Source organism: Cervus elaphus, chromosome 30, assembly GCF_910594005.1.
Source record: "Cervus elaphus chromosome 30, mCerEla1.1, whole genome shotgun sequence".
NCBI classification, from domain to species: domain Eukaryota; kingdom Metazoa; phylum Chordata; class Mammalia; order Artiodactyla; family Cervidae; genus Cervus; species Cervus elaphus.
Genome location: NC_057844.1, coordinates 30,894,712 through 30,906,071, shown reverse-complemented (window position 1 = coordinate 30,906,071; position 11,360 = coordinate 30,894,712). Strand labels below are relative to the sequence as shown.

At 48.7% G+C, this 11,360-nt stretch overlaps 1 protein-coding gene across 1 annotated transcript; it reads left to right on the top strand.

Moving 5' to 3' along the window:
• Positions 1-379: 379 nt before the first annotated feature.
• LOC122687039 (basic proline-rich protein-like) lies at positions 380-10,543 on the top strand. The gene is made up of 2 exons (XM_043892456.1): positions 380-775; positions 10,186-10,543. The coding sequence occupies exons 1-2, from the start codon at positions 480-482 to the stop codon at positions 10,259-10,261; spliced, it is 372 nt and encodes a 123-aa protein (XP_043748391.1). The 5' UTR covers positions 380-479; the 3' UTR covers positions 10,262-10,543.
• Positions 10,544-11,360: the final 817 nt, after the last annotated feature.

The window sequence follows — 11,360 nt, the reverse complement described above, 5'->3', positions numbered from 1 at the left end:
GGGTTCATTGGCGGAGGTTTAGGAGAATCAAGACCCTCCCCGGGGGGCAGTTGGATGACAGATCTGCCTTGGACCACAACCAGATGTGTAAACTTGGGTAAGTCACCGCGCCTCTCCCAGCCCTGTTTTGTCCTCTGTAAAACGAGAGCGGCCGGGTTGCTAGGAAAATTAAAGGCGCTCATTTCACAGGGCCTCTGGCTCCTATCTGCTCGGGACACCCACCAGCCACATCTAAGCCGGGGGGTGAACACCAGGATCTTAAGGTGGGGAGGAGGGTGCGGAACCCGGACCGCCCTCCTCTCCAAAGAAAAGAGGGAGAAGCTGATTGTGCGCGTGAAGACCTTTAAACACCCTTGTTTTCTGCCCCTTGCAGTGCCCAAATTGCTTCCAGTGACCTTGGATTTCATGACCTCTCCAATCAGGATACAGGGGCCTTTGGCGAGAAATTCAGACTCGGATTTTCAAAGCACAGAAGCCCGATGGCTGCAGCACCTGCACCAGGAAAGGGCATCCGGCGCGAAGAGCCAGACCCCCGGGGAACCGCAGCGCCGACTCAGCCGTCTCCGAGCGAGATCGATCTCCATCCGTCAGGGCCGTTTCCTTCGCCCGGCCCCGCGGCTCCGGGGCTGCGGCCGCGCGGCCAATTAGGGACTCGGGGACCCGACGGCGCAGCGCTCCGGCCGGCGCCGCGCCCTCCCCGCCCGGCCGACCGCTCGCCCGCTTCGCTGGGGGCGAGGACAGCCCGCGTCCCCTCGCCAAGCGCGCGCTGCCCACGGTGAGTCCCTGCGCGCGCGGCCGCGCCCTGAAGGCGCCGAGGCCCCGCGGCCCCCGCGTGGTCCCCGCGATGGGGGGGGGGGGCACGGAGCCCCCTGGCGGACATCGGCTCCCTCGAGCCGCTTCAGATGTTCAAGTTCGGTCATCTGGGGCGGTTTTCCAGCTAAAACATACACACGCAGGCAGGCACACGCTGGCACACACTCACACACAAGCAGTCACACACTCACACACGCAGGCACACGCACGCACGCACGCATTCACAAATAAAAGCCAGATGAGAGATTTCAGTTGGGTGCATCCGAGATCTCAGTGGCAAGATTCACACAGGCTGAGTCAAAGAACAGAAAAGCAATAAAAACGAAAAATGGGTTCGGCCAGAAAACTGCCGAGAAGGCTCTGGAACTGAACGCTATGTACCCAACAGCCACAGAACACTCGGTGTTCCGTCTGGACTTATCTGCCCAGGGAAATAGAGGCGTGTGGCATTTCTCTCCTGGAACCAAGGAAGGAATGCTTTGCAAATGCCACTTGCTTTTTTTTTTTTTTTTCTGAATGTATAATACTGACTCAGGAAGGCTGCTGTCAGAAAAGGGAATGTCTCCTGTAGGCTCAATGAAGAAGAGACTTAAAGCACCATAAACTTAAGGAGTTTCATTTGTTGGCTTGATGGAAGTAGAAATGATAAGTAACTGTGTTCATATGAACGTCTGAAAAAGCTTGTAACGCTCTGTGACAACTCTAATCCAGCCTTGTGTTTTATTCCCTTCATAAAACACTTAAATGTGAAAAATGTCTAGGAGTTTCAGCCATCTGCGGCAGGCAGTCAGCCCAGTGATGGGGGGCCCTTCTTCTGTCACTCATTCTGTGCATGGATGGCAGTGTGGTCAGTCACGCAATGGGATCTCATATAAACCCCAGCAGAGGTAACAGGCTGACACTTCTGCACAGAGCTGCAGGCGATGAAGAGAGAAAAAAAGAGGAGGAGACAAGGCAAGAGAGAGAGAGAGAGAAATGCTCTTGTTGACTTTGCAAACTAAATTAAAAGACATGTCCTTTTTGGACCAAATCAAAAAGATGGCACTGTGTCCCTCAGGGCCTGGGGTTCTCAACCCTGGGGAAACCAGAGGGGCAGAGGAGCTAAGAGGGGTGAAGGATCTCCTGGGCGGCCCAAGGCCCAGCCTGACTCAGAGGACATCTTGGTCCATGCTTAACCACATGGAGGCCATCTTCGGTCATTCTTGAGAAAAGTCAAAATGATGGTCCAGGCTTTGTACCTCCCACTCGGCCTGTGCAAGTCAGGGCTGCACTTCCTGCCTGGAGCGGCAGGAAGAGAAGTTGGTTACTCCGTGTGGACATTTAAACACCCCTGTTTGTTGAATTCTGCTCAATGTTATGTGACAGCCTGGATGGGAGGGGAGTTTGGGGGAGAATGCATACACATATATGTACTGCTGAGTCCCTTTGCTGTCCACCTGAAACTGTCACAACATTGTTAATCCGCCATACTCCAATATAATATAAAAAGTGAAACAATAAATAAACAATAAACACCCCTGTTCTCCCCCACTCAGCCCTGCCATTACCATTCAGGAGAAATGGAAGCGCCTGGGGCACTGGAGGTTGAAATGGATCTAGGGAGTAGAGACTTTCAGAAATGGGGGAAGGGAGGGATCTTAAATTTACATAATTTGGAAAAATGTTATAGGTTCTGCTTTAGCTTTTGTGTTAAGTGATCAACTCAAGTCATTATATGTTTACAAATACTTTTTAATTGCAGAGGACAGGAAAAGTTGGAAAACAAAGCAGTAAGGAATGAAGGCAACTTGATGTCTGTTTATTGGTGAAATAATAACTTTTCTTATCTAATCAAGACTAGTTAAGACCAAAGAGAGCCAGCACCACTCCATTATTATGGTAGCAAACATGTGACACCTGTTGTGGCCAAACATGCTTGTGATGAAAGTCCTAACATCTTTGCTTATCTGCAGATGTAATGGAACTCTGCATACTTTTTTTTTTCTTCTCTCTTTTTTTTCCTCTTTTTTTTTTTTTCTGCATACTTTACATTGTTGATTCTCAAAAAGTGTCACCTTGGAACATATTCAAGATGCAGATTTTCAGGTCTCTTCCTAGACCTCCTGAATAAGAAACTCTGAAGGTAGACTCAGCAGTCTGCTTTAACAAGCCCTTCAGCCTGCAATGCAGGAGACCCAGGTTTGATCCCTGGGTAGGGAAGATCCCCTGGAGAAGGGAATGGTTACCCACTCTAGTATTCTTGCCTGGAGAATGCCATGGACAGAGGATCCTGGCAGGCTCCAGTGCTTGGGGTTGCAAAGACTCAGACACAACTGAGCGACTAACACACACCAGGCGATTCTGACACTCTAAAGTTGAAGAACCTCTGCTCTGCATCATATCTGCCTTGTGGTGTCAAGTATTTAACTTTGATCTGAAAGTCAGAGTAAATCCATGAGTGATGGGCTTAAAGTCAAGTTTGGAATATGGAAAATAAAAGGTTGATAAATATGAAATCATCATTCGCAACTCTTACTAAGTGTAAGACACTGCATAAATCAGCAGACAGCCTATGAGAAGAGACAGATAAGATGAAAGGGGAGGGGAACAGGCTTCATGGAAGCTGGAGGGAGGTATATGGTGATGAGCCACGGGCACTGCTGCCAGCCAGGCCCATTGAACATCTCCATCACTGATAATAAGCCAGTGCTTACCAACTTTAACATTTGCAGATCTAACTAAGGGATTCGTGGAAATCCCAAATTGATAGATCTGGGAAGACAGCAACAGAACTGGGGTGATGGTTTAAAGCTAATAGTTTGTCATTTATTGGGGATAAAGTATTGCAGTCAGGGGGCTTCCCAGGTGGCTTAGCAGTAAAGAATCCACCTACCAATGCAGGAGACATGGGTTCGATCCCTGGGCCGTGAAGAACCCTTGGAGGAGGGCATGGCACCCCGCTCCCATATTCTTGCCTGCAAAATTCCATGGACAGAGGAGCCTGGTGGGCTACAGTCTATAGAATAGGGTCACAAAGAGTCGGACATGACTAAAGCAATTTAGCCACACACAAAGAAAATATACTCAGTGTAAGAGTCAATGGTACGATATGACCACCAGAAGACGTTATTGAGACGTTAAGCTCTCTTAAAGAAAGCCTTGTCTTTTAAGGGGAGTATGGTAGACTGGAAAAATTCCCTCCAAAGCTACCCTCGTCCTTATCTCTGGAGCCTGTGCATGCTACCTTGTAAGGGCTTTGCTCTGCACGTGTGATGAAGTTAGGGGTCTTGAGATGGGGAGATGGTCCAAAATTATCCATGTGAGCCCTAAATGCAATCAGATGCATTCCTTTTAAGAGGGAAACAAAGGGAGATGTTACCAAATACAAAAGAGACAGTGCTGTGAAGGCAGATGGAGGGACTTGAAAGTGCTGGCCTTGAAGAGTGGAGCAAAGCTGCCACAAAACCAAGGAAAGCCGGCTGCCACCAGGAGCCAGAAGAGACAACAGTCTCAGGGTGGGTATGGGGTGGGGGACAGTCCTGCCGACACCTTGATTTTGGCCCAGGAATACTGATTTTGGAATTCTGGCTTCCAGAAGTGTGAGACAATAAATTCCTGTTGTCTCAAGCCATCGTGTTTGTGGTCACCTGTTACAGAGGCCACAGGAAATTAACCCAGGGAGAGAGGAGAGAGTTCCTTTCCATCTTTCCCTTGGCAGGACTGTGTTTGGTCTGGACGCCACACTTGGGAGATCCATTTACTGAAAGAGGCTTTCAGAGTTGTTCTGAACTGTCCCAACAGGAAAAATGAAGACCAACAGCTGTAAGCTACCAGGTGACAAACTTCAGCTTAAAATAAGGAAGCACCCTCTGGTCAAAGAGGGAACGTGAAAAGTGTTAGTTGATCAGTCGTGTCTGACTCTAACCCCAAGGACTGTAGCCCGCCAGGCTCCTCTGTCCATGGGATTCTCCAGTCAAGAACACCAGAGTGCATGGCCATTTCCTTCTCCAGGGGAACTTCCCGACCCAAGGATTGAACCTGGGTCTTCTGCGTTGCAGATTCTTTACCATCTGAACCACCAGGGAAGCCCAAAGAGGAAATCAGCAATTTCAAACAGTAGTGACGCCACCATGACTGAAAGTATTCAAGCAGAGATTGAGCAGCATTTATGAGGAATGTGAATACTGTAAAGGCGGTTCTCGCCCCAGAGGCAGGATGGGTTGGAGACTGGATAAAATCCCTTTGAACCCAGGGATTCTAAGCCAGAGTGATTTTACAGTGCTTCTCTGCTCTCACTGGAGCCCAGGCAGACAGGAAGAGGGTACAAACAGTTGTAAAAGTCTGAGTAGGCAATGATTAAACCCAGGCACGGATGTGGCTTTGGAGATGGAAAGGAAGGAATGCATTTTTAAAAAGGTTTTGGAGGCTTAAGTAATCAGCCTTTGGCAGCAGCTTGAATCTGGAGAGAGGGGAGTATTTATTAGGTGCCTACTAAGAGCATTGACCCGGTAGCCATGGGCAAAATAAATAAAGGAGGGACGCCTATCTCCGGGAGAGAGGGGAGCCCACGGGAGATAATTAGGGACCCGGGTGCAGTAATGACGCCGCTGTGATGTGAGTGAGACAGGAGCAGAGAAGGGCATGGAGAAGGCTAGATCCATCGGAGTTTGGGGTTTGGTGTTTGAGGAAGTGGGGAAGCGGGAGGAGGGGACTGAGGCTGGGCTTGGAGCTGCAGTGCCGGCAACGACAAAGGCTATAACGGTGTGAGATACCGACGAGGACGTTCAGTTCTTGTCACGCTCAATTTGAATGTGGTTGCAGTGCCTCCAAGCAGAGGATCTTGGTGACCCCAAAGTGGAAAAGCAGTTCTTAAACGAAACCTCAGAAGGGCACAGCATGCGGCAAGTGCTTGATGGATCTGAATACATCACAGCGAAAGGATCTTAGGGGAAGGACAAGGTTATCAGACAGACTGGGAGAAGATACCAGCAATGTCAAAACTGACAAGGGACCAGGTCAAAATATGCATGAACCCTGCAACTCACCTGTGGGTGTCAAGGTCCCCTCTCTTCAATGCACAAAGGATCAGGAGGCAGATGCACAGAAGAGGCAACTGTTCTGGATAACAGGCATGTGAAGAGATGCTCAAACTCGTTAGCAATTAGAGAAATGCAAATGAAAATAACAATGGGGTATCATTTATAGCTATTTGATTGGCCAGACTTGGGAACCTGGATATTGGCAGGTAGTGGCCCAGGTGTGGGAATACTGGGATTCCTCGGTCCTGTGGGAGGTCTGAAGAACAGTGCAGCCTTTCTAGAGAGCAGCACTTAAGCCAAGGTCAATGTCCGGCTCTGTAACCCAACACCACCCACGCACACGCACACACACACACACACGTATCCTGGGGAAATCCGCCTCCGTGTCCTAAGGGCCAGGGAGATGCTCACTGAAGTTCTGTTTGTGGCCGTGGGAGGTCCATCTATGGGGGCCGAGTGGGAACAGTGGAAGAGGGGCTCTCTGAAATACCCTGCCAGAGCCAGAAGGAACGGAGTCAGCGAACAGAGCTTTATAAACATACTGCATGTCGGGGAAGTGAGAAACCAAGTGAGGGCTGCCAGACATCGGTGTGGATTTTGTAGCACGTGCATGTGAAACAGCACAGGTGTGACGATCACGTTAGGACGGATGCCCAGCTGTTGTTGTTGTTCAGTTACTAAATCATGTCCAACTCTCAGTGACCCCATGGACTGTAGCCCGCCAGGCTCCTGTGTCCTCCACTGTTATCCCAGAGTTTGCTTAAACTCGTGTCCATTGAGTCAGTGATACCATCCAACCACCGCATCCTCTGCCGCCCCCTTCTCCTCCTACCCTCAATCTTTCCCAGCATCAAGGTCTTTTCCAATGAGTGGGCTTTTCGCATCAGGTGCCTAGAGGGGAAAGAAAAGGCAGTAGGGAATGGAAGCCAAAAATGAACGCACACGCACATGCCTGGATACATAAAGCAAGGAGCTGGGGCTGTGTAGGAACCAGGGATAAAGTAGAGTGTCACCAGAGGACTGTCCTCACCCCTGCCCTCAGCTTCTGAGATCACAATGCCAGATGCTCTGAGGCATTCTACCAATTATTAGTGCAATTCCAGACCCAAATAGTACACAGATGGCCTTTGAGATTGAGTAAAGAAAGTGGTACCATGAGGCACCCATGATGGGCTATAAAGTTGAAGTCATGACAAACAAATTTTTTTTTTTAATGTATAGAACTACTGTGGCTCAGACGGTAAAGAATCTGCCGGCAATGTGGGGGACTAGGGTTCAATCCCTGGGTTGGGAAGATCCCCTGGAGGAGGGCATGGCAACCCACTCCAGTATTCTTGGCTGGAGAATCCCCATGGACAGAGGAGCCTGGCAAACTACAGTCCATGGGGTCTCAAAGAGTCGGACACAACTGAACGACTAAGCACACCAAACTAGTAGATCAAAGAATGCCCCTAGATATGACACTGCATTTTCTGAAAAACATTGGGATGCTCTCTGTCAAAGTAGCAAAGAAAGGTGGCCAGGATGAGAAGTACTGAGTATGTTGTTTGTAGTTAGGCAACTAAATCCTGTCGAGCTTGGTTCAGTTTAATTGAACAATCAATATTATTCTATCTAGAGCTATGATTCTTAAGAGTTTTCAGGTTTGTACTCTTTGAGACTCTTACAAAGTATTGGCTCCTCTTCCCAGAAAAATATACACAGGTATATACAAAAGTGGGCTACCCAGATGGAGCTAGTGTAAAGAACTCACCTGCCAATGCAGGAGACATAAGAGACCTGGGTTCGATCACTGGGTCCGGAAGATCCCCTGGAGGAGGGCAATACAACCCACTCCAGTATTCTTGCCTGGAGAATCCCATGGACAGAGGAGTCTGGCAGGCTACAGTCCATGGGGTTGCAAAGAGTCAGACACGACTGAGCAACTAAACAGCGACGAGGCATTTGTCATCAAAGGAAGCTGTTGGGTGTGACGGGGAGACCACTGGCAGATGTGTAGCTTCAGAGCCACGAAGGCTGACCTTGACCTACATCTGCTTCCTGAGCATCTTGACCTCGTTTACAAAGACTCCTGCCAACCAGCCTCTGCTCTCAGTTGACACAACTGAAGTGACTTAGCATGCACGCACACAAAAGTGTGTGTTTAATATTGGGGGTGTGGGCAGTGTGCACCCTTGGAGCCACGGGTCTCAGGATCTTCAGAAGCAGTGTGATGCTCTGTTTTTTTTTTCACTGTATCCTATCAGGTGGCCCCAAACTGCGATTTGTTCCATTTCTGACAATGTTCACTTTGGTCACCCGACTAGGGGAATGCCAGCCAGTCTCCCCCTCTGTAAAAGCACTCATCTCTGCTTTGTTATTAATAACTATTTCATGGGGAGGTACTAAACTATTTGAATACTGTGTCCCTTATCAATTTAGCCTGTCATTTATGTACACATATTCTTTCATCTATTTTTTCTATTTATTCTTTCATTTATTTATATCTTATATACTTGTGGTCTCCTGTTTTATTCATCAGGTTATCTCTTACTATAATTTTATATTTTGATGCTCGTATTGTCCCCAGTTTGGCCATCAAAAACCCCTTCAAGATGTTTTCTGTTATTTAGAAACCCAGATCTGGGTGTTTAGTGTGCTCATTGCAATTTGAGTGTCACTGCTCCTGGGGAAGGGATGTAAAATACAGACATAGATGGAGACGGAGACGACAATACAGCTAGAGACACACACAGACACAGCTATATTCATCTCTGTATCTTTCCGTTGAAAAAGTTCGAACACCTCCAATTCCAATCTAAGTAGGAATTCTCATTTTCTCTCTTTCCATATTTGTACCTTCTTTCTCTGACAGTGACGAACTTGCTCCCTATCATCCTTAAGACATTCATTTCTCTGACCAATCTCCCTGCAAGTGGCCCATCCCCTGTCCCCTCCCCTCCCTAGGGCTCTGACCTCCTACTTTGCACACTGCCCACCACCCCACCCCACCCCACCCCTGCCAAGGAGTTACCTAACTGTCTGCTCCTAAGCTAACAAAGGGACTTCCCTGGTGGCTCAGATGGTAACGCATCTGCCTACAATGCAGGAGACCCGGGTTTGATCCCTGAGTCAGGAAGATCCCCTGGAGAAGGAAATGGCAACCCACTCCAGTACTGTTGCCTGGAGAATCCCATGGATGGAGGAGCCTGGTAGGCTACCGTCCATGGGGTCGCAAAGAGTCGGACACGACTGAGCGACTTCACTGGTGATGAGAGTCCACTGTATAGCACGGGGATCTACTAAATGCTCTGTGGTGACCTAAATGGGGCAGAAATCCAAAAAAAGAGGCCATTTGTATACATAGAGCTGGTTCACTTCTCTGTACAGCGGAAACTAACACATATGGTAAAGTCAGGTCTGACCTGGTGGCAGCCCGCCAGACTCCTCTGTCCGTGGGACATTCCAGGCAAGAAGACTGGAGTGGGTTGCCATTCCCTTCTCCAGGGGATCTTCTCGACCCAGGGATTGAACCCCCGTCCCCTGCACTGCAGGCAGATTCTTTATCATCTGAACCACCAGGGAATCCCGAAAGCAACTATACGCCAACACAAATTTTAAAATTAAAAAATATTAATAAATGAATCACTCCCAGTGACTTCACCCAGTCCCAGCGCCACCTAGGGTCCTGCTGGGTGGGGATGGGGGGAGCCCCAGCCCCCTGAGGCTGCTCTGTAACAGCACTGAGCTCCAGGCCTCATTCCCCCGACCCTGTGTGGGTAAGTGACCTGCCCAGGGCCCCACAGTCCATCAGCCAGAATGGCAGGACCCCTGTCACTCAGCTTTCTGAGCCAGAAACTCGCCTGCTTCTCTAATCACTGACGTGACGGCAGCAGCCGTGCTGGTGGTGGGGAACACGCACTCCATAAATATTCATTCTTTACTGCCTGTGCACTTTTCTGCAGTGCAGTGACTCAGTCCTGCAGAGAAACACTTTGCTGCCTTCTGTAAATTCATGCTGGTAGCCAAAAGCTTTATTTTGCTCCAAGGCTTGGGTTGGGTATGTTGACCTCCTAACAGCACCCTGTCACCAGTAGCTTTTCCCACGTCTGGTTCCAACATAAAGCTGTAGTGTGCCCCCTACACACAGCTTGGAAAAGGGCTATGAGGGGAGGCAAGGTGTCAGCTTGACCTGAGACATGGTCATGGGTGTGCCGAGAAGCCCGAGTCAAGGGAGGCTATAGACAGAATGACCAAAACAACTTTTGAAAACAAGCAGAAATGCATCTAGCTCTTGAGTCTGTGGACTGTGTTGTACAGAGTGTTCCTAGAACTGTAAAGATCTGATACTTTTTTTTTTTTTTTGATCACACAGCATGGCTTCTGGGATCTTAGTTCCTGGACCAGGGATGGGAACCCACCCACTCAGCAGTGAGAGCAGGAAGTCCTAACCATTGGCCCACCTCGGGGTTTCCAAGATCTGACACATTTTTTTTTTAAATCATGAGACTTGTGAGCTGGGAGGAATTGTTGAAATCATTCACTTCGATCCTTTCCTGTTAAGAGTGAGCAAACAACTGGGGCCTGGAGATATTATGACTTGGCCAGAGGCACAGGGAGACTTAAGAGGAACCTAACTTCTAGATGGTGACTGCAGCCATGAAATTAAAAGACGCTTACTCCTTGGAAGAAAAGTTATGACCAACATAGATAGCATATTAAAAAGCAAAGACATTACTTTGCCAACAAAGGTCCGTCTGGTCAAGGCTATGATTTTTCCAGTGGTCATGTATGGATGTGACAGTTGGACTGTGAAGAAAGCTGAGCACCGAAAAATTGATGCTTTTGAACTGTGGTGTTGGAGAAGACTCTTGAGAGTCCTTTGGACTGCAAGGAGATCCAACCAGTCCATCCTAAAGGAGATCAGTTCTGGGTGTTCATTGGAAGGACTGATGCTGAAGCTGAAACTCCAGTACTTTGGCTACCTCATGCGAAGAGTTGACTCATTTGAAAAGACCCTGATGCTGGGAGGGATTGGGGGCAGGAGGAGAAGGGGACGACAGAGGATGAGATGGTTGGATGGCATCACCAACTCGATGGACATGGGTTTGAGTAAACTTCAGGAGTTTGTGATGGACAGGGAGGCCTGGCATGCTGCAATTCATGGGGTCACAAAGAGTCGGACACGACTGAGCGACTGAACAGAACTGAACTGAACTTCTAGATGTCTTTAATCACAGCCTCTCCTGTTAGGATTTAAAAGACCAAATGAATCCAGCTCTCTCCCTTCCCACCCCCACACCCCTGCAAAAATCGTGCCTCTTTTACAGCCTGCTTGAGTCTGACTTATCCGGGAGCCCTCGAGGAGGCCTGCCTATTGTTAAGGCATTCTGAGAGTTAAAAAAAATGCTTGTTATTAATCAGCATCTGTAGCTCCTACCTGTATTAACCTGCTGCTGGAACTCAAGAATTCAGAATCTAGTATTTCTGATACCGTTCCCAGCTACACAAGAGGCAATGAAAACATCCCCACTGAACTCCAAGCCCTAT